Genomic DNA, 27,825 nt, shown 5'->3' on the forward strand with positions numbered 1-27,825 from the left:
CTCGAGTTACGACTTAAAATGCTCTAGATGGCTCAGGATCTGAGAGAGTGCCTTTACACCTGTGTCTCGGGACAGATGGGTTGGCCTGTCTCTCCAGTCCAAACGGGACTGACAGCACTTCCAGATCTTAGATCAGGCTCCTTTCTAGGTATGCATTTATTATACAAAAGCAGACATTAATAGCAACGTGGAACAGTGGTATTCTGTTCTCCAACAGGCTGTCTGCCCCAACCTGATTTGTAGTTTGCTTCATGCATCATGCTTCCCTCCCCATCCCTCCCACTCCAGTTGGATACACCCCCATCCCACAGCCCCAGATATGTCCAGATTTCTGCCTCCAGAAGCATGTGGGAGCTTTAGCACCTGCTACATCTAAAAAGTCAGAGACAGTGTTTCAACCTATGGGGCAGTGTCTTCACCTTCATGTTGCTGATGATGGAGCCTGAGGACTCAGGCATACACCAGATTTCCAATGCAAACAAAGAAATTCTAACTTTTTAGGCAGACATTTGGGGAAAGCCAGAGCACGTGTTTGTTTTATCAGCTATCCAATATTTCATATCAGAAAAAGTCCTGAGACAACTGCTATGCATTAACAGAACAAAGAAATAATATATTCTCAGTGCAAAAAATTGTCCTGTTTTTCATGATCATATTTTCCTGCCTCATCATGGCAACACAGATGACTAAGATGAGATACTTTTGGTGAGAATACAAAACTAGTCTTAAAAGCATAAGACAATACACGCAACAAAATCAAAATAAATTAATTTAGTTATATAAATATTATCTTCAGATTTTAACCGGTGTTAGAAAAACAGTTTAAAAGTCAAAACAGACAATTTAGAAAACTTAAACATTTTGCTTCTTCAGTAATTAATTTTTATTCCCTAACTGTGGTGGTAAGCTGCCTTCTGCAACACCCCATGAACAACAGATACTACTGAACTCCACTAGGCTGATATACAACACCTTTGGTAAATGGCCATATTCATCAAATTTTTCTGTGCGTATTTTTAAATTTTTTTTTAATGATGCAACACTGAGGATACGAAGACCTATTAAGCCTAATAGGTGCAATTTAAAAAGCTTATTAAATGGAGTAGCTGCTGCCTTGCTCAGTCTATCCTGAATAGTGACTTCAGATTTGATGATCCCTGATGAAAAGTTCTTAGCAATTATTTTTCTTTTAACAAGAAATATGAAATATGAACAGCCTCTCTCTCCTAACTACATTTTAAAAGGCCCAAAAACCAAACCCCCCCCTTCAACCAACTTAATTAGTAAATACAATGCAGTTACCTGTCATGTTGCAGTAAACTTTCAAAGGTCCCAGTGCCCCACTTCCATCTGGATCTATCCAGTAGTAATTTGAAGTTTTGCCCAAGTGTTTGTATGCTTCACAAGAGAGTTCATAAATAGCTGAAAAGAAATAAAACAGAGCAATAGGAATAGTTTTAACTTAGGGGAAAAAAAAATCTTAGGAAAATTAATGGATCCTGTTTATATACAAAGGATTGTATCTCTGACATTAAAGCAATATCATTGAGCTTCACAGAAAATAAAGCATCTTTCCAAAATTATAGAAGTGATTAAAAGCTTGCAGAACATAATTTGTGCTTGTGTAATGTGAGGAAAAGTAAGAATAGGAAGACAATTCTAACAACTTGGAGAGAAAGAGAGGAAAAATAATACTTGGTCAGGAGTATATTTAAACCATTTTTAACAATATAGTTCATAACTTTGTTTATATTCTTATTTAAGATTCAATTACTTCTATTGATACAACATACTTTTACCTTTAAGCTTTTTTCCAAGAGATACTAAAAGAGCTTATGAGTTTTCTCCCTGTAAATTTTTTAATTGTTCATGTTTTATTGCAAATCAGAATAACACTGAGTTTCAAAATTGTGAAATTTCTCCCTACCTGCAATATCTGTCTCTGCACAGCTCTGCAGTTACTCTATTACATATATACAGAACTAATTCTCTGGCCCAGCAATGTCACAGTATTTGCTGGAATAACTTGAACTGATATAGCAGACAGGTTTGTTCCAGTTTTTCTTTGAATACTGCTTTCTACTTCAAGTAATAAATTGTTTGTCAAAATGTATGATGAATAGCTCAGACATAATAAAAAAGCATTGTAGATAGAACTTTTTCTGGTAATTCACATATTTTCTTACAAATGTATAGGTTTACAAAGTTATGTGCATTAAATATGAAGAAATACTATTATGCAAAGTATAAAAACCCTGATAATTTATAGAAATTGTTGTGTGTGTATATATGCATAAAAAGTTGAATTACATAGATATTTTCCTATACAATTCTTTAAAAATGAATGCGTAATGCTGCTTTGTTTTTCAGGACCAGATGGCACAGCTTTTTTGTTTGGAATCAATCAATCAGCTGCTAAAAGAAATGAAATGTTTGTTTAACCAGACTTCATATCCACTCTAAAAATTCATCTAATTTGTTGGCAATTCTTGCAAGCAATCTCTTTGCTAGGACTGGCTTTATTTCAAATGTCCATAAGGATGAGCTGTTTTGCTGGGCTCTTATGATTGATGAGTGACTGATCACACATGCACATTTAAAGGCCTCTAACCAAATATCAAGACATGGGAAGGGAAATGGAGTCAAAAAAAAACCCAAAAAACAAATGTTGATGTGGCATGAATGCAAGGCTAACTGCTGTTATCTATCTACAGTTTCCTTGTGATGCTACAAGAGGAGGACATTTCTGGAAAGTTTTATGTTCTCATTAGAGGATATAAAGTAAATTTAATACAAGTAGATGACACTTTAATTAAATTTTAAGACATTACATGCCATTTCCCCTTTCTCCACAAACAAAGGTCAACATATTCTTCCATTATCAAGGAGACTCTGTGTCTGTTTTCAGGCACTTCATGCAGAATTCATAAGAAATTCATAACCTATTTTGTTCAGAATTGTTTCCCTCACTTTCTACACACTATCTAAAAAATGTCATAAAATACTAACTCCATCAATGTATAATTGTTGTGATACCAACAGGCAAATTTTAATGGATGCACTCCATGTCAAGTCAAGAAGATAAGTGTCATGGTTTGACACTGGCACAATGCCAGTGCCCCCATGAAGATACCTTCTCCCTGGTTTCTGCTGTGAGATGTGACTAGGAATAAGCAAAGCAGGCTCCTACTTAGGGAAAAAGAACCAGAACTTTATTAACTACTCTACAACTACAAATAAAAAGGAACACACACACAGGGAAAATGAAAACTTCACAAGTGCATTTCTTCCTCCCCCCACCAAATTTCTAACACAATACATTTGGTTCCTCAAATTACCAACTCTCGGTCCAGCACCACCTTTTAGACAATCAATCTTCAGTTCATCAAGAGGAGAGGAGTCCTTCTTGTACCATGGGCTTCCCCTGGAAACACAGCTGAAGCTTCGTGTGTTTCTGTGTCACTCGTGGCACTGCCTGGAGAACATCTGCCGTCGTGACCTCTTCCTTTTCATGTCCAGTGCTCTCACCACTGAACACAGACCAGAACTGCTTCTAGGGTTGTCTTTTAAGGATGCTCTGTCCCGATCCAAAAAAGGCACAGTCTCTCTTTTGGGACACCTGTCCCCACAATCTCTCTTTTGGGACACCTGCCCCCCCCATATTTTTTCACCTCCTGGGGCCGAGGGGCATCAACACTGAGCAGTCTCTGTATCACAAACAATCTCTCTTTTGGGACACCTGTCCCCCCCATATTTTCACCCCCTGGGGCCGAGGGGCATCAACACTGAACCCTCTTGGTTCTGAGGCCATTGCCTCCCCCTAGAATGCAGTCTCTGTATCACAAGGAACATGGTTCTGTCCATGGCTATACAAAAAGAGTCCAGCAAAAGCTACTCCATCATCTCTTCCCAAATACTAGGATTCTTCTCTATTCTTCTACTATCTCTCACTCGCCCAGACCTCTCTCACACTGGCCCATTTCTTCCTCATCTTCCACTCTATCTTCTAGGAAAGGTCAATGTTCTGTAAAGTTCTCATTCTCCAGAAAGGGGTTAAAAGCTCCTACAAGCGGCCGGCTGCACTCCCCCCCCTTCTCCGTCTCAGCTGCCGGCGCAGGCCCATGTTTATCAAGCTTCAAGGTTACAGTCTCAGGCAGCGGCTCTCTCTCTCTCTCTGTGTCTCTCAGGGGGGGCTGCCCGATGGCTCCCGGTGTCTCTCTCTCTCTCTCTCTCTTCCACCTTTCCACCCCGGGGCTCAGGCCTACCTCTCTCGGCCTCATGGCTTTCCCCTCCCCCTGCCCAGCCAGCAGCTGGGCCGGGGGAGAGACCCGAACTCTTTCCCACCGGAAACCCAAGAGAACCCTCCCAGGGGAGAGCTCTGCTTTTAACCCCGTGTTCTCAGAGGCGTGTCCATGTCCCAATGGCCAGGTTAAATGCCAATATTAAAGTCTGAATATCCATTGGCCAAAAACACAGCATCCCAAAAAACACATTTCCTGTCAAACCACCACAATAAGAAATATTGTTTGTGATCTTAATGAAGTTTTTGTGTTTTCATTTTCTAAACTCTTTCAGAAAATCAGGGGAGCTTTGTCTCTGTTCTCTGTAGTAACCAGACCTTTATGTAAGGCCATATGACATTTTTATCCAAGTTTGCTGCCTTTTAGAACGCAGGGTAATTTTTGTAAAGAGATACTGCTACAAGTCAGAAAACAACATTAAAGCGTGTTATATGGAAGTCAACTTTTTTTAATAGAAAATCAGGGGTTTAGATACAGCACCCTTCTTTCTGTTCTAGAATGGTAGAAATAGAAAGTGGTATGTAGGTATTAGTTTTATAGCACAGAAAAGGCTGTTTTTTAATAAGTCAGCTTTGTTAAACTTCAACGTTATATTGAACATTAATAAAAATTAAAATGTTCTTCAAATGAAGGCAAAAGAATGGGATATTTTAAACAAATTCAACTTGTGAAATGTTTTATGAGTGTGGGATAGTTTTCTGGGAGGTGCTATGTATAGGTATAGAATCCTAAAATTAAGGTTGGAAAAGGCCTTTAAGATCATCTTGTCCAGCCATCAACCTATCACCACCACCATGTTCACTACTAAAGCATGTCCTCAAAGTGCTGAATCTACAGGCTTTGTTGAAGAGTTCTAAGGACGATGACTTCACCACTTCCCTGGCAGTATGTTCCAATGCTTTACAACCCTTTCTGTGACTCTGAACCCCTCTGGCACAACTTGAGGCCATTCATGTAGATGCATAAAGATCTTTAAAATGGGGATCAATAAAAATGTAAAGGTAGGCACCAGTGCAGTGAGCAGTAACAAAAATCACTTCACAGGCACATAGGAACAAAGTGAAGGGACAAGTGAATTTCACATACTGACAAAATAACCAATAATTAAAGGTGCAATAGGAAACAGCAGTTACGTTCCAGTGTATGAAGACAATTGATGACAGAAAGAGATATTGTTGAATTTGGATGGCAAAGGGTAGCCACTTGAAAAGAAAAAAGAATAAGGAAAAGAACAATAGCAGCAAGCATCAGGCAGAAGGCAACTCTGAGGCAGAGGAAAGTAAGACATGATACCAAGATGTTGAAGTGGATGATGACATAGAAAGGAAGACAGCACAGGATCATTTTATCAGCCACTACTTGCTTTTGTAAATGTTACACAAAAAGATCAGTAGTGTGTAAGGCAGAGAGCAGGTGAAAATAGAAATTAGGAAACCCAAAGAAAACCTAGAGTAGATGAAAGGATGAACATTGAAGGAATGCTGTTTTAGAAGTCACCCAAGCATGCTAAAACAGAGAAGAAAATGAACGCAGAGTACAAGGAAGAGACCATGGCAGAATCAAAACTGCTTTAATGAGAAAACTGCTAAAGGTGACAATAAAAAAGCAAAAGACCTAACTGAGCTAAGAAAAGACAAGGAAGCAAAATGCAAGATTTGGATATAAAGTTTACATGGTTCACATGCGAATTAGGAGAAATGGTTGCATATATCCACATACAGAGGAGGTAGAGGGAGAGAGGGAAGGGCTTTGTAGTGCTGATTCCATCTGGAAGATAGGAAAGAAAAAATAAACAAACAAAAATGTGGGAGAACTGAGGACACAAGGGTAACAGATTTTTGCTTTTCAAGCCAGTAGAAGTGAAATGCCAAAAACATATATTTGCTATCTTGGTACCTGGTCCAAATACACAACATATGTAGTTCTTAAGGGACTTCAGAATAGCATTAAACCTCAAAATATTCCAAGCTGAATGTAAAAACTGACATGCACCCTGGTGTCCAGAAAAGCTATTTCTAGCATAATAAATCCAGCTGTCAGTTTGTTAGGGTTTCTCAAAGGTCACTTCCATTCTTTCTGAGGAGAATAGGGAAAAAAACCTCTCCCTACAAACAGCTTCTTCACTCTTTACATGCTTTCACATTGCATCAAAAATTGTCTACAAGCTGCAAGAGGTGACAACCTGGTCAGAACAGTGATAGAAGCTCTTAGAATGAGGAAAAAAGTATGAACAAAAAGAACCACAACTAGAAAGAGAAGACCACCAGAAAATGCAATAGCCTTTTTAAAGTTTAATCTCCTGAATAATACAGATCAAACTGAGACCACCAAATCCATTTCATGATAAAATTTGAAAGGGCTTTCCATGTTCCAACATGAAGTTTTAAAATCATAAACATAATTAAAAGAAAAAACAAAAACAAAAAACAACTCTGTATCTTTCTGCTTTCTGTGTGAAGCATCAAGCTTCTCTAAGCTTCTTGGTCCAGACAGAAAACCCAGCCATTTAAATTAGCTAACAAATGCAACCATGAATGCATTTTGAAGTTCACCATTAACAAAGCTAACATTCGCAACAGTGGATTTGAATGAGCATGGGCTCGAGGGGAAAAATATATTTTCTTAGAAAAGCTTGATTAGGTAACTAGGCTAAGGGAGAACAGCCTAGAGTGAAACAAATACCAACAACAAACCTTGTAGCTGCACAGACTTTAAGAGCATTTTCATTCCTGCCTTTCTTCATGGTTCTAGACACCAAAGAGAATGTGGTGATGGATGGGGAAGTCAACACTCATTTCTGCATTTTCAGGACCCTCTATTTTAAACATTAGAGGAAAAGAAAATAGTTCAAAGAAGAGTTCACAGAATAGTTTTTTCCAGCTCGAGAATGTAAGTCAGAAGTTGGAAAGAATCGACACCTCTTAGATTTCAGTGGCTCTTAAGTGATAGAGGGAAGCAGATGTTCTCACTCCTGTTTTACTTTCTGACTGCTGTAAAAATCAAGGGATAGTCATCCTGCACAGGTGGCACAGCTGCTGGCTATCTCCAAAAAGCAGAACAGCTGAATAACAAAAAGGATTTAGAAACTCTGTGGCCCTATATGATGTTCCCATAAAATTTCATTAGCACCTTGGTGAACTACAGTTTTTCCATCACTCTGGGAAAAGGCAGCTTTAATTTTAGGGCTGACAAACAGCCTCCTTTTATAAGTGCAAAGCTTATTATAAATAGATTACCTGGCATGACAGTCTGCAGTATGTGGCTCAATGAATGTGTTGCAATATGTTTTGTTTCTGACAGTGAATGTAGTTGCTGCAGGGAATACATTCCTTTAAACACCTGCTAATATAGGAGTAAATCTCAGCTTTACAGGAACATAGCAAAGGTGTAGATACAGAAAAATGGATGGAATTAAATGACAGCAAAAGTGACAAAAACAGGCAATGCATCAGATCCACAAAGTCCAGCTATGTCTCTCCAGCACTTTCAAATTCTTGGAAAAATACTAAAAGCTAAATAGACTGTGAGGTGCTTGGGTTTATTTAACTCAAACTGGTTTCAACTCTTGAGCCCTAAAAGCACAAACATACAATGCAGGGGGAAAAAAACTCCAAGATTACCCAAAAAAATAGCTGCACACTGAAATGTAATACCTGAAATTTATTTTAAAAGAATAAAATAAGATTTGTTGTCTTATTACAACATATATTCAGAAGATAACTGGGAAATGGAAAGTGTTAAAAAATAAATTTTTATATATCAATACATTTACACTGTAAGTTCCCGCTCTGTCAGCAGAATTTTCTCTCTGTGTTAAACCTATACTCACCCTTTACACATTGCAATTCTATGTCTTGGAGAAATTATGTCTTACAATTCCTTTAAGGTAAGTTAAAAGAACTAGATATTTCATCACAGTCAAAACAAGATGTATATGAAAGAAAAATATCCTTCTGTATTCTGACACATAGCTGCTGGGTTGCTGTACTACCTCAAGTATATTAACATTTTTTAAAAAGCTCCACAAAAAGTCAACATGATGCAACACTGCTTCAATGTTCTTGCTATTCTGTAGGACAATGTCTGCAATGATAGGCACCAGGCCTTATGTCTGGCAGTTTATTCAAGTCTGGATATAAAAACGCTGTGGTTTGGAAATCAACATTATAATGTCTAAAGAACAGGAAAAGTAAAATAGAAGTTTTAAATTCTTTCTCCAGTTATAGTTAACTAAAAATAAGCATATGTACTGTTATAGTCAGACAAAAATAAGTGTGAACAACTATTGACTTTTATATCTTACACTGTGAGAAGTCATCTTCTCAGATATGACTTTGAGATGAAATATTTTCTGATGTAGTGTTTACCAGGTTCTCAAACATTAGGAGTGCCCCTGTTCATTTGCTATTGGAAAAGAAAACGTGGTTCAAACTTCTGCTGAACATTCCTGGCTTTGCCATCTCCACCTTTTTAGGCTGCCAGTTTACAGAAGCTCACAACCCCTTCAGCTGAAGTAAAAAATTAATCACAAATCAAAACCCAAAGACAATCACCCACTACCCGCATCCAAAAAACCTCTTAGTCAAACAGTGACGAAAAGAGGAAATGAAAGCTAAGGAAGAAACCATCACCACTCTGATATAGAAGAGCATATGTATCTACAAGTCTTTGAGTTATTTGAATACACTTTTATTTATCATTTTAAGTGTATGTATGCACACTCATGGGAAAAAAAAAAAGAGTTCCAAAACATTAAAAATACCTAAAACAATCTCATCCTGCACAGAGAGGGTTCTAAGGTAACCAAGACCTCTGTTTTAGGATTCTTTTCTTGTCATTTCTACTTATTACACAATAATATTAATGCAAAAAAAAATGGTAATGAAACACCTGGTTTGCTTTCTGCATACTGCCAAAGACCCCTTTAAAAAGTCTTTCTTGGCTAAAAAGTATCTTGAAAATATTTGGTAAAATAACACTATCCTCAAAATAAAAGGTGGCAGTGATACAAAGACAAAATCCTAACTAGAATAAAAATTTGTCTTGCAAACCCAACAGTAGTTCCTCACATTAAATTTATGATGGACTCTTAGAGAGAGCAAGTTCTGCATGACCAGAAGGTGTGTCACCACAAGCCACACACTAAATATCAGATAGATATGCAGCTAGAATGCCACTGTAAAATTAGGTTACCTTGATGAGGAAAAGCACAGGAAGCAGCATTTTCAGCAAAATATATGGCTCTAACAGGAAAAAGCCATAAGACCTTCAAGGCTGCTGGCCCTCACAGTGCAGGAAGCAGCTGTGGCTGCTCACAGCAAGCTCACCTGGACAGGCCAGAGCAGTAGGAATAGGCAAGCACACCCAGCTGGCTGCAATACTGAATTTTTGTGCCCAGTTTGTGAGCACTTGGAAACTACACCTGGATGCATCAGCAACTGCAGCGAAGTTCATGTGCAGGAGGGAAACTTAACTTCTCAATGAGCTGCAGGTTTATGCACATCCTAAATATGGTGTGGACATAAAAAGATTAATTTTTACATCTTAAATGGATCTACTGTGATGCCTAAGGGAACTCCAGAAATTTCTTTTGGAAGAAATACAACTACTCTAGATGCAGTTACAGTTCATTCAGTTACAATCAAATGACTTTCCAGGTTAAAAAACAGGGATTAAGAAAGAAGTCAAAATGTGACATGCCCTTGCAATATCACCTCATTATTAAAGACAGTGGAAAACAGAAAACCTGCCTTTCTTGACTTCATGCATAACTGAAAATTTGAATAAACTAAAACCTCTAAAGCCCTGAGTGTAATACTTACAATTTGTGTGGTCATGTTGCATCTGCAAGAAAACTAATTTACTCTGTTCTTAAATAAATGTTGCTATACATGAACAGCACTCAGCAAAAAAATGCAATTTTCATGACAAATAAGTGTCATTAGGCAATTGCTAAGTTTCACTGTATATAAGAGACTTGGAGAAAATTAGAAGGTATCATGAACAAGTCTACCAAATTGCAGATGTGTATGACATGGCCCATGCTTTCGCCACTGATTTTTCAGTTGTAGCAAAACTCAGAGCAAACACTATTTTTCATCCATGACTCGGTTGCCTCCTCAGCCAGAAGCTGAACTGAGCTACTGCAGTCCCAGAAGTACAAACAAAACAACCCGTGGCATCTTTCAATACCTTCCCAGTGAAACTGGGATTTATTTTTTCTGGATTACCATCATTTTAGGGGCCCTTGGTTTACTCTCACAGCTTGCTAAGGCAAGAACATGAATTCTAAGAACCCAAAGCTTCATGCTTTCACTGTCATCACATGATATTAGCAAAAGTCTTTTCCACACCACACAACTATTTTACTCAAGACAGTTCATACACAAAGTTAATCTAAAGCCCAAGACTTCAATTCTGTTACCCCTAACAATCCCATTAAATAAATACTCCATCATTCTACAAGATTATTCCTGGAAAGGGTAGTTCAATTTCTCAAAATATATTTGAAGAAGTAAGTGCTGAGATAAAAAACAGAATCATTTTGTGGTCATAATTAGTACAACAACAGAATCACATGGCTATGGTGAACCTCAAAGATAATCTAACCCACCGCCCAAAAAAATTTCAATTGCATCCATGTATCATTCCTGACACAGTCTGGTTTAAAATGATGTAAATTCCTTGACACATCAAGATAGCCTAGACCTGCACCATCCCTTCAGCATTTGTTCAACTCTCTACGCTGTGGGACTGTTCTGCTGCAACTTAAACTTATCATTTCTCTTTTTATTCACAATGAATTTTGAGGATAAGTTACTGCACTCCTCCTTGCAACCATCTTTTGTCTATTTGCAGACACAAATCTTTTCTCTACATTACAATGGCCAAGTTTGTTCATTTTCATCACTGGTTGCATTTTCTGGGTTCTATATGATTTTCTCTCTTCTCTGGATTCTCCATTTTTTTCATGAAGCTTAGCATATGAAAATGGAAAACAGCCAGCACAGCCAGATTAATTTGCACATTCTATAATTTTTACTTCTGTTAAATCAAGCCTGAATGAGGTTTTATTTATTCACAGAATCTTAAGCAATGAACTCCAAGGCAAATCAGCCATCAATAACCATCACTTCTACAAAACTGAATTAAAAAAATGAAACACAAGTCAGCAGTTTTCCTCAACCATTGCTTCTACAATTGTTTAATCCCCCCAAGCATAAGCCTTCCCAATGCTCAGTAGCTTTGCAACTCAAAATCCCTAAAATAGCTTCCCAAAGGAAAAACATTCTTATATTTTGCATATTTACAGAATAGAGTACATATAGTATTATATACACACGAATCCTAGAAATAAACCATAGAATTAAAAAATATTATATAGATAGCACAGTTTTGGTTTTTTGGCTTTTTTTTTTTTTTATTTAATAGGGAAGGTAAACCAACAGAGGCAATTTTAGTGTTTTTTATCTGGGTTAGTTCATTCATTTCTGTCCATGGCTGCACTGGCTCTCATACCACTAAAACTTTCCAAAAGAAAAGCTCCTTCGTGACTGAGCATAAACCTTCTTCACACTGCCGTTGATCTAAGCTTCAGCTTTCTAAAAGCTTCTGTATCTTCCTCACACGCTCCCTCTGCCTTCAGCTGTGACCTAATGAACACATAAAGTGTTCTCACCACTAGCACAATATCTAAATATGCCCCATAGAAACAGAAATGAAATTAAAAGCAGTAAAAATTAAAATAAGATATGTGGAAACTTGCAGATTTTGTGTAAAGTTTACTCTAGGCTCAGTTATGTCAGTGATAAACATGACAATTACCATTGTGGTAAAAAAGGGAACAAAATAGAGGCTTTGCCATCAGAGTGAGAAAGAGCACAAGATTATTTGCCACTGGGATAATAGGGAAAATTACTGCTATAGGGGTGAAAACTGCAATTTGAGCCACTACACAGTAGCTTAACCCAGGAATTGGCTACAAATACAGAAAAAGCCAACACATTAATGGCAAAATGAGAGGTGCTTCTGTTTCTCATCTTTGTTCTTTCCTTTGGGCTGGGAGAGGGGAGGAAGAGAGAAATTAATTTAAATACAAATGGCTGAACCAAAATGGATTTTTAAACAAATTTAGCAGTGATTTTAAATTACAAGCCATAGATTAGACAATTAGCATCTTTGTAACCGTGTCAGCCTACAGACATTACAAGAAAGTATAATTAGACACCAATTTTTAACAAGGTACTTTTGTGAATGAAGTCATCCAAGGATACACAAACACAAAAAACCCAGCCAATCAAAAAAAACAACAAAACACAACCCAAAAATAAAAACCAAGCATGGGTTTTGGGACTGAACAAAGCACTGTTCAGAATAGAAATGGCACAGTTTCATTTTAAGTCTAGATAGTGTTGCACATTTGTGTAGCTGTACTTCATTCCTGGGCCCTGCATCTGAGAGGGAAGGATGTCAGAGAAACTCAGATATTCATTACACTCAGATATTCACCATGTTGATCTCACATTGGGCCCAGCCACAGAAAGCTTCAGAGCTGCCTGGAGGTCGATTGAGTCTTCTCCAGCTGGGAGGTAACAGGAACACTGCCAATACATTCTTGTTCCCTTCTTCCTCCTAACCCTGTCTTCCATGCAAAAAACTTCAAGGTGGGTATAAAAAGAAATTTTGAAAAAACCATACCCTTAAAGAAAAAGTATGAGTTCTGCTCCAGTTCTCATTTACTTTGTATTGTGAGGGTAATGGAAAGGGGAAGAGACAAGGGCCAAACCTTGGCTTTACAATTTTTCATCTGTGTAATACAAATCCTTGGTTACTCTCTACAGTGAACAGAGATAGACAAGAGAAAACCTCAGCAAATTATAGCAGGGCCAAAGCAGGGGTGATAACTCCAGTAAAGTCAGGTCAAAGATACAGATTATCCGGAACCTTATTTTAACACAAGCTATCTGTAGGTGGCTACGAATTGCAAAGACCCAGAATAAACCAAAGTATTCTCCCTCACTAAGTATACACTGGTTCTTTCCTGCCATGGATATCAGAGCATTTGATCTCTCTTCAGACCTGAACATCCTAATCAACATTAAATAATGCTCAGATGAACATGGAGCTTTCATCACCGAGCTTTCAAAGAGACTGTAGTGTCAGTTTTTGTTTGTTCACAAATACTAACGTTCCCAAAATCCATTACCTGCAGGTTCATTTATAGGACTGTAATCCAGTTTTATTTTTACCAGCCTCAACAGTTGCAAGTGTCACCATTTCCTGTCCCTTTTCTTCCTTTTCCCCACCCCAGATCCCTAAATGTTTTTGCATCCAACCTTCTTATAACCAGCAATCCTGTGAAGGAAATTATGGTACCTTTCTTGGTTGTATTTACTGAATACAAGACATACTTGAGGGAAACTACAAGTTATTGGGAAAAAATCCGAAACAAACCAACAACTGGTTAAATAAAATTTCTTAAAAATCTCAAATTAAAAGATTATGTTTGAGAAAACCCAAACACTAAACCACGGAACAGTGGTTTTGCTCACAAAACCACTGCTATGCACAAACTGACAGATACCTAACCAAATAGTGGGTTTTCCAGAGGACCTAAGCATCTATTTCAATGAACAAAAAATAACTATAACATTGTGAAAACAAATCCTCACATCAGCATTTACATTATCTCAATCAAAATGTCCTCTATCCACATGACACCAATTTAGAGGGAATACATCATGTTTGTCATTTCCATTAATCATTAAGCAACCTCCAGTGCCAACAGAATTCAACATTTTTAACTGACATAAAAATAAAAATATCAGAAGAAACATCTGCTCCACATCCCCCTTTTTTCATTCTTTCCCTTCGATGCTTTCAAATGGGAATGACTGTGTCCTGGCAACTTCCTAGAAATCACTTTTACATCTTTTTCACATAATGGATGAGCTGTGAGATTAGTAAGATGTTAGATGGGTACCTTGGGGGCTGCCCTGGTTGGCACATGCTCTACTTTGTCAGTATCTGTTTCAATTGCAGCACTAGAGTATTAATTTAGACTATTTACTGAGGGGATGAGAATACAGAGAAAGTGTCAGGTTCTGAGAAAAAATACCCATCTGCACACCTACAGAGGAGTTCAGAGAACAAATGGCAGAGCAGAAGCCAGAATAATACCCTGCCAGGATGCTCCCAGGCCCACCACAGGAGCCATCAAACCATTCAAACCCATCTGACTCAAATCAAAGATGCACACAAGTAACAAAAATCATGTCTGGGGCTGTCACAGCACAGCCTCAGCTGCAGTGTGTGAGCATGGAGCCGATCACCATGAACCACTGATAGCAGCTCCCCCCAAAACCTTTCAGACCAAGGGAGTTTCTGCCTTGGGAGGTGACCAAGAGTTTCTGCCATGCATCATGGGATGCATGGAAAACATAGCTCAGGATTACACAAGACTTATAGGGTGTTTAGGGATGGAACTAAAGGCAGGAAAAAGCAGAGGGCTACACATTTTGGAGAGGGAAAAAGGTCCAGAATAAAAAGAGGGGTAAGTATAAATACTGGTGTGGTAAGTATGCTTGCCTGGTTGCATCCTGCATCTGATCAGCACAGTCTATTCTGCTTTCTTGTTAAATTCCTTTCCAAATCTTCCCTGGGCATGGCACTCCTGCGTGCACACACGTGTGAGTACATGGCTGTGAAGACAGACTGAGGAGGAAAATAATCAGAGCAATGATTAGAGAAAGAATGATGAAAGGGGGAAACAAACTGTTGAGGTTGATAGGAAAGCACAAAGAAATTGAGAAACTTTAAAAGGGGGGGGAGACAGAAGAGACCGTGGAGAGGAGTAGTTAAGAATTTCAGAAAGACATAGCTCAGTTAGCCTGAGCATGAATCTGAGAAATGCAGTAATATCTATAGTGCTCTGAAGTAGAAGTAAAAAATAAAAAGAAAAAAAAAATGTAGTTGCAAACAACACATTGTGTTTTCCTCTCTGTTTTAGAACATCTATTAGCTCCTTCTGAACCTCAAAGTATACTGAAAACATATCATATAAAATACAGCAACCACAGACACAAGTAAATTTAAAGTTTTATACACAAGTGGTTAGGCCATTAGGGAATAGGGATAGGAAGAATGAGCTGGTGTAAAAGCTACATAGGGATACATGAGCTGAAAAATTTGCAAGATGAAAGTTAAAAAAAGACTATGCTTCCAGTAAAATAAAATTAATACTGGTAGATATACAGTTAAGTATGTGTAAGTAGTAAAGGCTTCTACTGAGAAACAAAGTCCAACAAACAAAGTCCACACATTTCAGTAACTTTGCTAATATTAGCAGACTATATTTCTATTTATGAAACAATAGTGACTTCCTGGTTTTTGTAATATTATGTAAACATAGATTATTCCTCTGGCTTCAGAAAAATATTTCAAGAATTCTGTTACCATCTTGTTACAAAGCTCTCGTACCTTCTTGGTGATTTCTCATGGGTCTCTCCTCACAGCACTGACTCCTTCCTCTTCACAGTACAACCAACAAACTCCAGCCCACTTCCCAACCAGCTAAACCACTCTTTTACAGCACTCATCCTTATTAGACACAGCTGTGGCCTATTAAGGGCAGGCCTGTTCATACTCTTTGATAATTAGTGCAGCTGCAACTGCTCAGGGGTGACATTACCTTGTGCACTATATTTTCTTACATTCTATCCCTCCACAGAATTCCAGTAACCTATCATTACTTCTGCTAAGAGACTTGTCCAGACAAGAGAACTATTGGCTGTCCTACCTAAGGTGGAATTTTAAAGTGATAGTTATGGACCAAGATTGATACCTAGCATCTACTTTTGCTAACAGATTTTGGTTCTAAGACTTTCTCTCCCATTTAAACTACAGCACACTGGGAAGGAGAATAAAACTCAAAACTCCTCCAGACTAAAATTACAAAGAAGCATTACAGTTCTTACCCTTGAATGAAAAGTGTTAATGTAGACTTTTGATTCCTAAGGAAGACATTTACAGGTGCAATAAATTTATGCTGCAGAATAGTGAAGGAAATATTATAATGATCAAGAAAGGTAGTGTCCATAAACAAGAACCAAACTCAATCAGAACCCCCACCATCTGGAACACATATCATTCACATAGAAGTATCATAAGAGACTTGACAATAATAATTACTTATGTTTATTTACTGCAGAAGCCATACAATTACTCTTATAAACATTGTTATATTATTTATTAAGACGAAATATGGTGTAGGATGCACAAGAAGTATCTCGGAGTTTCACTCCTTTTAATCAATTTTTTTTCTTCAATCCACAGTCCTATGAGATTGATCATACAGTCCTCAACACATTGGAAAATTCATTGTAAAGATAGAGTTTATCAAGTTTTTCTGCACTAGGTGATGTACATAGAAATGCTACAAACTGTGGATAATGCATATCCACTGCTCATCCATTGGTGCATAGTGTCTTTTAATAGCAAGCCTAATTATTCCCATTATGTTCCTCTATTTTGAATTGTTAAAAAACTTTTAAAAGAACAATTTCAGATAAAAATATGTCTGCATGCATATGTGAAGAAATTCTCATTGCTTTGACTATGGTACATATTTAACAGTTGATATTTGCATTAATTTCATTCTCTCACATCTGAAAAAATAGGACTAGAATGACTTCAAAACATGTTCTTTTCTGTCTAATGGCTGTCAAGGGGATTTTAATATCAGCACCTTAAAAAACTTTAATTGCAAAAAAAGCATTAACAATGAAGTATGCAATATGTTAGATTGTCTTAATGGAAAAGTTTAAGAAAAAGCTAATTAATTTTGAAGTCTTTATTTGCAGAGTTCTTTTCTGGCTATGAATTAATTCTGGCTTTGATTTTATGGTATAAATGAGCTGCTTTAAAGTTATCTATTGTTAATTACATGTTCTCTTTTAACTGTCCCTTGGAAACAATATTTGGTTGTGCATTGTGAACAAAAATAGAGAACGGTTACGGTAGCCTGCAAAAAACTCAGCTAATACCCAAGTTTTCCCAAAAGCAGGCTGCGATTCAGGAATGTTACTTAGGTAGCTTTACAAGAGTTAGCTACAAATGAATTAAGAAAATGCTCTGAGTTGGACCCTCACCTCATACTGTTCTTCCACTTGACCCCACCTGGTAGAAATTTAGTTTCAAAACTCAGAACACTTGATTTTAATGCAGAGCCATATATAAACACTCAGCTATACAAACAGCTGAAACCTGAAGTCCAGTTTCAGCTCTTATAGTCTCTCTCAAACTTCATCCAGTAGAGTTATTTGCAGCTAATATTTTAATTTCAGCATAATTACTGCTGGTTGATTATTCATATTCTGCTTCGCATCCTAATATTAATTTTCTCCACTTTACCTTCACCAAATACTCCTGGTGCTATTGCACATATTGGAACTGCAGCCCTTTCTGGCCTGAACACAGACCACATTCATTTACTTACAGTAAAAATGCAAGTTGCTACCAATTTATTACACATTCTGCATTTCATAAACACCTGGTGCAGAGCAACTCTCAGCTCAGCTGATAATAAATTAGTAGCTGAAAAACTATAGTTTATAACACTGACACTAAGAACAATCTGAGTTTTAAACAAATATTGGGGTTCAAAACAAGAAAACTGCAATGTCTCGAAACAAACAAACAAAAAATTAACAGAGTAAAAAGCTTGTCTTTTTCAGTTTTGCAGGAATAGGTGAAAAGATGTAACAATTTTGGGCTTATATGTTACATGTGAAGAATTACTAAAGAAGACTAAACCAACAACTTCAGTCTTGTTTTAAAACTAGATTTTAATATAAAGAGGTAATTTAATAGAGTCTTCTACGTTTGAAAAGACATGCATTATGCTAAATCCTTTGAAAATACGTAATAAAAAAATATGAATTCACAAGGACAATTATAAATTATGACAATTTCTTTGAAAACCATTATTGAAAAAAAGATGAGCCTCCTTAGAAAGGTGGCATATTGATTATACAATCCTTGTAATAAACCACTGTAAACAAAAGTCTTTATAAACAGGCTTTGAGAATCTCTATTCTCAAAGGAAACAAACATCTGAGAAATAAGGCTTTGCAGAGCATGTATGAAATTTGAACATTTGATTACTTCAGATACAGAGTGTGCAAGAAGAGGAGAAAATAAAGTGGTAGTAACATAACTGGCAGAGAACAGCCAGTAGTTGAAAGTGCTTTTTCAGGATGAGAGCAGAAGAAAACAAAAGACTCTAGAGATTTCAGAAATTTTACCTTATTTTTTATCTCCTATTTCTCCAAGACCAGCATTACTCATGCATCCATACTGCTGAGTTTGAACGTGGAATTATTCACGTCCTGGAAACTACTTTACTTAGACTCTGGTCTCAAGTCTCAAATCAGGGACTCAAAGGAGCAACTAAAAAAAACATAGGCTTCATCAGGGACACACCAACAGCTCACAAGAGGAAGAGGTGGTCGGGTGAGGAACAGCATCTCATTGTTACAGCTTCTAGTACAAATCGGTCTTTAATATAAATGCTAGAAGAGCTGATAACCCTTTTCTCATCACTGTGCCCAGTGTTAATTTCAGAGATACTTCCTCAAGCCCCAGTCTCCTCAAACCAAGCAGTGCTGTCAAAATAATTCTTATCATTTCTCCAACCTCCCTTTCCTCAAAGTTCATAGTTCACCTCCCTACAAAACTTCACAATCCCATTAGTGCATCCCAGAGGTGTTGTCCTTCTTCATTCCAAATGAGGCAAATTATGCCCAACACATGAGGGGGGCAATGGGAGCAATTCAGATTTTGCCCTACTGAAAGCTCCTCTTTCATGTTTTTAAAAGTAAGCAGTTTGGCTTCCCAGTATTATTTTTCCTTCTTCCTTTCACATAATTCAAGCAATCTATCTGCCATGAACAAGTCTAATCAGCATTGTGGAGTCCTATTGCATGCCTTAAATGTCAGCTTCCCACTGCAGAAACTCAACCCAGAACATTCTGTTGCTGTTTCATATGATTGTATGTTTTGTATGTTTTTGTTCTGCTCTATGCTTTCTACAAGTTTACTAATGGAAATTCTTCATTTGCTACTGGGAAATCATTCAGGCTTGTGCAATCTGTTCAGTCTTATAGGTGCTGGACTTGTGCTAAATCTCAGTAAAATCAGATACTTGCATATCCACAAATCTGTAGCATATATTATTGTTCTGCTTTCTGCAGAAGGCCCAATTCTGGAATCCATGATTTGTTTATGCAAAATACTGCTAAACTAAGTGACTTAAACATCAAGCCTCACTGGCAAAGATTCAGAAATGTCAAGGTGATAGTTCATAACAGCCCTGCACATAAATGCCCACAGGATAACTGAACAGGAGATGGTTTTACGCCAAGTCTTCTCAAAATATAGGGCATTTCTGATTAGGTTGTATCTTCTACTTCAAGTGTATTAAAAAGCAACATTCTTCCTATCTTTGGATTAGAACATCCTTTCACAAGAATATCTTATGTATCACAGTTGCTGATTGTGGAGGCATTTATTGAATTTTTCCTGATAAAATAAGGTTTTAATATGCTTATGAAAGTGCAAAGTATCTGCTTTCTCTAGTAAATCAGTTTGCTATCACAAAGATAACAATGTTATTCTCATAATTCCTCTAGCCTTCAGTGAAATGGAAACCCATGCTCTTCTTGTTTGAGATGACTAGAAAAATTATGGAGTTCATTGTTTTTCTTTCCCCTGAAGTAAATTTCAGAGCATTTTTTTGACAAATTATGTATTTATTTTTTCACTATTTCCCAAATTGCTGACAGAACACTCCTGCCATGATCTTCTTTCCTATCTAGACTCTGAATGTATAAAGCCCAGTGTTCTGGTTGCTTTCCTGTTTACAGAAATACAGGAAAATCAGATATTACAAGCTATCTGATGGAAGTCTTGCTGAAGATCAGAGCCTATGCAGATTAAATTTGTGTTGATGACTATTACTTTTGGCAATAGCCAGCAATGAGAATTATCACAGCTTCTACAACGTTTCTTACTCATTCTTACTCAAAGTATGGTTCTAGGAAATATTAAACTCATTATTAAAGCAATATTTTGTTTTAGGGAGGTAGTCAATATTGCTTGGAAAAATATCAATGCCCATTAGATTCCAGTGACATTTAATGTACTTATCATTTCAAGAGAAGTTTTATTCATCATTAACTTTGAATTGGGTTCCAAAATATAGGATAGCATTTATTCCCAACAAGCTGGTGGAAGACAGAGAATTCAGAGGTCAAGTTCCCTTATAGGGAAACTAAGAATCACTACATTTTTTCCAATATTCTTTCTGGAAAAACTTACAGCAAACCACCAATCTAAAAATGTAAAAATCCCATATGTTCTTTCTCAGCAGCATTGCATTCTTTGTATATTCTGATGCAATTAGTGCCTTTTCTAGGGGCAGGAGCAGGTAAGTTTGTATTGCTCCTACTGTCTCACAGAACTAACAGTCAGCAGATGTGATCTGGATGCCAGTCCCTCCTATGGACTAACTGAAGGTTTTTAAGAAAACCTTTTCCTGTCTGGTATTTCTAAAGGAATCTGTACAGCTGCAAGAGCAAGGACTGTGTTTGAAGATGAAATTAAAGAAAAATAATTTGATCAGGAAGAACATGTCTTTCATAAGAGAATGCTTTGAAGAGATCTTATAGCAACTTCCAGTCCCCAAAGGGGCCTTCAAGGGAGCTGGAGAGGGACTTCTTACAAAAGCATGTACTATCAAGAAAAGAGAGAATGGTTTTAAATTGAAAGAGGGCAGGTTTACACTGGATATTAGGAAGAAATTCTTTACTGTGAGGGTTGTGAGGTACTGGAACAGATTTCCCAGAGAAGCTGTGGATGTCCCATCCCTGGAGGTGTTCAGGACCAGCCTGGAAGGGGCTCTGAGACTTGGTCTAGTGAAAAGTGGCCTTGTCCTTCGTACAGGGGTTGGAACTAGAGGATCTTTATAGTCTCTTCCAATCCAAACAATACTATGATTCTATAAGCATTAAGATTAATCTTTTAAGCACAAATTCAACATTTTTGTTAATGAAAATCATCAGGAGAAGGCAAATATAATCAAATAAGGTGCTCCTGGCTTTTTCCTAAATCAAATGAATTTTATGCAAGAAGTGAAAGGTAGATATGGACTTTACCATGATGGTAATGTAAGTCCTTCCTTATGTTCATCTGAAATGCACATTCTAGAGAAAACTTGCTTTGACCTATATTAAAAAAAAATCTCAGAAAAGGAAGTTTGAATGATCATTAGTTATCCCAATAGACAGTTTTTAAAATGATACGATTCTGATTTAAAGAAGCTGTAAACAGCAGGAAGAATATTAGAATATAAAACTAGATGAATAAACAGGTGCAAAGTAGTGGAGATGAGATGTAATCAGGAAAATGACCTCCTGATGGCAAAGGTTTCAGGAACCATTTACTAATAAACTCTAGAAAAGTATTGCTCTAAGAACTCTGCATGAGTGGGCCAGCCTTTGGTAGGTTGCAAAAGTAAATTAGTCAGGGCTTAAAATATAGATAATACAATAAAGTTAGCAAGGATGATACTTGCAGTTAATTATAATTCAATTAATTTTTAAATAATTTTGTAAATGTTGCATCACTGTAAATCATTGTTTTTGAATAAATACATTCATTTATCTTTCAGTCTTGCCTAATGGTAAAATCAATGCTCTAGTCTGATATTTGCCAGGCTACAGCATTTTGTTGAGCATGAATAGCCCTTAGGTGAAGAAAATCTGGTAGATTCCTAGGGTATTTAATATACAAAGAGAAGTAAAACTTTCCAGTACTTTTGGTTAATTTGCCATTGGGCTCAAGGGATCCAGCTGTAGATGGAAGAAACAAATTATCATTTCCTCTGAATGGCAGCTTAAGCTGCTGAGAAATAACAAGATAATGGACACAGAGCTTGGAGATTCTGGTGTTTCTCTGAGAGGTGAGGAACCTTCCTGTAACAGTGTCATATTTCAAAAAGGAAATTTTTTCATGATATTAAAATAGGAAACAAGTGTAATTGATTTACACAGTTGGAGAACTAAAGTTTTTACTTCAGATTTATGTATTGGGAACTTTTCTTTTTCTAGCTATTTATTTCTGGTTTATAGTCCTCACTAGGTTTCATTCCCAGAATACATATTTCTCCATATCTCTAGACTAACTGTTGTTTTCACTATCATAAGATATTTTATGGCCAGATCTGTGTGAAACAAAGTCATTTCGATTCATAAGGTTTTCATGCAAACCTTTTTGTCTGTTTCACTTCAAGGAGTTCATCCCTTGAGTTTTTCTTTGAGTTTCAACTTCAAAGGAACCTAAAACTGCAATCTGAAATCCAGTCAAGGCTGCAAAGCTTTGCCTTGTTTCAGGTCAAGAGCTCAGGAAAGTGTTGAATTACCTGACCAAAGCAAAATCAATTCACTGCAAAAACCCCTTCAGTAACACAGAATTATGTTGTTCCTTTTAGTTTAGCATAACTCAAACTGATTAAAAATCATCAAATAGAGTTACAATCCCCACTAACATAGTCTTGTCTCCAACCTCTTTGAGAAATGCTGTTATACTCCCCACAAAAGCATCCATTGAGAAAATAAAAACATATTTTACTGTGGCATATAATACAGTTTGCTTGGTAAAATAATATTATCTTTAAGTAAAATGGTACTGGAAAAGTTCTATCTGCACTTAAACACTTTCCATCTCCATGGAATCACATCTTCTATATTTTTCATGAGATCTGCAATGCTGTTTAAAATCCCTTACAGCTATTTTTATACCACACAACAGTTATCATTCCAACTTCCCTCCTTCCCCAGCATATCTTTCATCCTGTTACTACCACAAACTTTAGAATTCAAGAACAAAAGGCAGCACACTAAGTTTGTCTGAATATACAAACACACATACACACTGCACAAGTAGGAAAGGACAGTATGGTCAGCATCAGTGCAGCAGAGCTGAGGTCCCACACCTCAGGACAGCGTGACTGCAACCTCTGGCAAGCTCCAAAAAATCCCCTCATTATTTGCAGCTGTATCTGGAACATGCTCCTGTAAAAACTGACAGCTGTTGCCTGCTCAATAAAGGAAGAGTTAAGGTTGTCTCAGTCTGTATCTTGATGCTGGAATTTTTTATTTTTGCTCATTTTTGTGCCATTAACTTCAATACTCTAGAAAGGAATAGGACTTCACACATTCTGACAGGATATCTGTCAAGTGAATAACTTTCTGCTCAACCTTGTTTTGTAAGAAAGACTTCTAAAGTATAGCAGCACATGGTAAAAACAAAAATTATGTTCTTTAAACAAAAAAATAAAGCTTACACCACTAAGTCAGAAACTTTGCCTGAACTAGGAAAGTAAAAGTTCTTGAACAATGTGTCTCCAAATGACCTGGAGAGTGCATGTAATCCCATCCACTTTATCCATTCCATAAAGACAGGACAATATACTCCAAATCCCTGTTTTGGTACTGCAGTTCAGCAATGCCTTTTACTTGCCTTATTGCACTGTTTTATCCATAAAAGGCAGGTGAAAATCTTATTAAGAAAAAGTCACATCCCCTTGGATTATAATTTCTTCCCTTTGTAATAAATGTGATTTCAGAAAAGTGATGGCATCCATTTGTCCTTGCTACTTCTCTTTGGAACTCGAGAGGAAAGTTTAACTATATTCAGCTATGTCTTAAAAGCTGGTCTGCACACCACAAAGGAGCACAGACAGGCATAAATACTGTATTGTCTTTCCTAAAATTCGACGCAACCATGCCATCACTGTGCCCATTCCTTCTTGGTGGAAAAAGGGCTGCCATGCAATCTCTCCTACAGGTATTGGTACCTTAAATATTTCTCTTTAATCAAAATTAATTTGCTATTTAACTCTTACAGTTTTAGAGTTTCAATAGCCAGATCACAGAGAACTTTGCCACTCAATGTATTAGTAGCTAGTACATAAAGTATATTCTCCCTTATATTTATATAGTCTTTAACCATAAGTTAGGTTTTTGTTTTATCCAGAACATGGTCCAAAATTTTCTCATTGGTTTGGGGTTTTTGGCTAAAACTGAAAAAAATTCTGCAATTATCTTTGTAAAATTATACATAGCTGTATTTAAGGTAAACAGTAAAGTAATATAAACTTGTATCTTTAGAAATCCTGGCTTCAATTTCAACTGATTGCCTGTTCAGAAGAATTTTTTCTCTTGTCTCAATATTAGGAGATTGTTGGCAAAAGGAAGAAGTGAACAAAAGTAAGGACTGGATATATTTTCTCTGTGTCCTAGGTATTTTTGCAGATCAAAATCCCTCATTTTTAGCAAATGAGGGGAGGAACAGAAGATGCATGCCACTGGCTCAGCATGCATTGTTCAGGATCTATAAAAGGGCAACAGCACCTTTCTTCTTTCTGTGCTTTTATAGTGTAGGGCATGTGGAGCTCATGGATAATATTCTTATTTCAGAAACTCATAACCATAGAGCAAAAAAAATATTTTAAGCTGGCTGATAATCAGTGTGTAAACACCCTTTCTGATTAGCAACATAAACCAGCATCTCAAGCAGCAGTCAGCAGCTCTCCCCAACAGTTCAGGGCAGATTCAGTTTCCATTAGAAGCTGTATCTCATATGCAACTGCTTAGAATATGTTTGCTCAGTGCATCCAGCTGCTGTTGAACTGCTTTTGTGGGTAGCATGGCACAGTACAGTACTCTGTAAACACATCATGATGCAGGGAATGCAGAAGCTGATTAAGCCAACATTTTTCTTTCAAAAGAAGCTTGAGGATCTTTAACAACAAGAAAGGAAGAATGCTTTTTTTAAATCTCAACCAAAAGACATGAGAGACTTCCCTACTCCATTGAAATTTTGAAACTGCAGGGTAGCTTACAGTTATGACAAGTGGCACCACTGTAATTAGTTCCGTCACAAGTGCACTTGAAGCTGTCCCACGTCTGGGTGCATTTACCATCGTGTTCACAGTGATTAGGCACACACCTGTCAGGACGAGATGCAAAGACAGAAAGAGAAACCAAAATAAGCATCGAGATTTACACAAAGCAAAATTTTGAGCTGTCACCCTGATTTTTTAAGATTTTCTAAGCCTTCTGATGTTAACATTCTTGTAACAAACTTTCTCACACACTTTCTGTAAATAATTTATTGTTTTGGATTCCTTTATGGAGGAGGAGAAATTTGATGGACTGTTGGTTTGTCCAGTGTCATTGGAGAGGTGTCACTTTCACCCTCCAATCCACTATCACTTTTGGAAATCTATAAATGTTGGAGTCAGAAAATAAACTTCCCCTTTTTTTGCCTTGAGAGCAGTGTGTTATTTTGTTATTTTGCGCGTCTTGTTATTTTGTGTCCTATAGTGACATTGAGTTGCACAAGCAGTGTATCATGTCCTTGTCTAGTAATTAATCCTTGCTATTTTAGGTGTATTAACAGAATTTATATCTGAACACACAACTGCATAAAAGATTCCTGAAGGCTTTGCTGAAGCCTTTGTACAGACAGTAAAAAAAGCACATTAAAGGTGGAATAGATTCATCATCATAAATCGGGGTTCTAAGTAACATATGACTGGTACTCAGCTTTCAAAACAAAAAGAACATCACATGTCACACCTCCTCCTGCTGTGCAGGTGGTGTCATGCCTCAAGGAGCCCAGTCCCACAGCTGACTGGACATTAAAAACAAAATGCCACTGGCTTGCTCTTCATCTTTCTGTTGCCAGCAATGGGACAAAAGGGAGACAGGTTGCCTGCTGGCTAGGATGGAAGGAAATTAGTAAAGATGCATTATTAAAACTAACTATAGGCTTTGTTATAATAGTTGTGTAATTTTTTCTTGTCACAGGGGTTTGTGGCAAGAGTTGTTCATCTTTCTCCCACATGCCCACTTTTCTTCCCTCCAGCTACACTGTTGCTAGAGAGTGGAAGGACTGAAAAAGTGGAACAGCAAAACTCCAAATTTATAGCTAAACATATATTTATTGTTTGGAATATTATCTAAATGTGACTTCAGAGATTTAAGTTTGGCCAGGTTCTTTTCTATCAAACATAGTTAAAAATGGGAATTACCATTTTCTTTCACCTCTGAAACTATTAAACTTCTTTTCCTTGAAAGGGCTTTGAAATACCATTTCAAAGAATGTTTTTTTCCTTATTAAATTAGTTATAATCAGACTCAGTACGGGCTCTGCCTTTTTGATCAAGAAACAAAGGAGTTTTCTTTTTATGTTTTTTGGCCAAATCTATATTTTTCTATTATGAAATTTAAAACTAAAATTAAGAGACACCCTATTAGACAAAAAGGATCTTTTCAGTAATGCATTAAAAAATAAGTATTCTTATCTCTAAGATGAATCTGAAGTTCATCGTATTCCTGTGACAGTCAATGATACTCTCATAAACAACACCCAAGGAAAGCTTTGTTTTCCTATGTAGAAACTTATTGAAACTGAAAGGATCTGGGTCATTCCTCAATAAGCTTACAGTCTCTTATTTCCTCAATTTTCAATAAACAGCATTGGCATTCATGGCTCAACAACCAGGAATAATTTGTGTTACAATATGCATTTGAGAATTGAATATTGTGTACTCTCTTTTAGAAATGATTTTTTGTTTTGTGCGTGCCAGTAAATGTACCTCAAAATATACAGAATATAGATATCTTATGTCCTATATCAGCCTTTAGATCAGAAAATACTGGCATGGTTAAAAATAGTGCTGAAAGAAATGCCCTTCTAAAGTAAGAAACAAAGCATTTAAAAATCTTCTTTTCATGGTAAAATACAGTGGAAAGACCTGAGGCAATTATCACTGTTCAATAAATTGTCTTCAGCATGGTTGAAATGAATTCATTTAGTTTTATAAGTGTGGCAGGCTAAATGAATAGATAGAGCTGATTACTGCTCTATCCAGTTGTGTTCTCAACACCGCAGAAGAAAAACAAGAGCATATAATAGCACATTTCTAAACAGACAAACAATTAACAATTTACATGAATCCATAGCTCCTGGGTACAAGAGTAGGGAAAGCAAAGAGCAATGACATTTCAAAAATAATCTTATAAAAGTAACTTTTATTCAAGGCTGTAAATAACTACAAAAGTTCCTAAATCTGTTTATGGTTTTGTATTTTTCCCAGCTTTTCAAAATAACTTCTTTTTATGTATTTTCTTCTTCATTTACATTTGAAAATGCATGACTTGAAAAGTAATTTTCCAAAGACCAAACCAAACATTTTTCTTTGTGAATTTTACCAGATATTTATATGAACTCTCATACGTAATGCTCACAACTAGTTTCACATTTTAGTGCAGTATAACTTACTTTTATTGCAACATAACTAGTAAAGAGACTGCATTACTGACTATATAACTGAGGCAAATGACTTAATCTTCAGAAAGATGAAAACTAGATATTTATCTATATCATTTAATGGAGC

General features: G+C 36.8%; 1 protein-coding gene across 1 annotated transcript in view; it reads right to left on the reverse strand.

Moving 5' to 3' along the window:
* CNTNAP2 (contactin associated protein 2) overlaps nt 1-27,825 on the reverse strand; it is a 1,033,176-nt gene that overhangs the window by 336,794 nt on the left and 668,557 nt on the right. Inside the window, exons 11-12 of the mRNA XM_066557113.1 lie at nt 25,264-25,370; nt 1,303-1,422 (exon numbers count right to left, since the gene is read on the reverse strand). Coding sequence (XP_066413210.1) covers nt 1,303-1,422; nt 25,264-25,370 — 227 coding nt within the window. The remainder of the gene's footprint in view (nt 1-1,302; nt 1,423-25,263; nt 25,371-27,825) is intronic.

This window comes from Molothrus aeneus, chromosome 1 (assembly GCF_037042795.1).
Source record: "Molothrus aeneus isolate 106 chromosome 1, BPBGC_Maene_1.0, whole genome shotgun sequence".
In the NCBI taxonomy this organism is placed as follows: Eukaryota; Metazoa; Chordata; class Aves; order Passeriformes; family Icteridae; genus Molothrus; species Molothrus aeneus.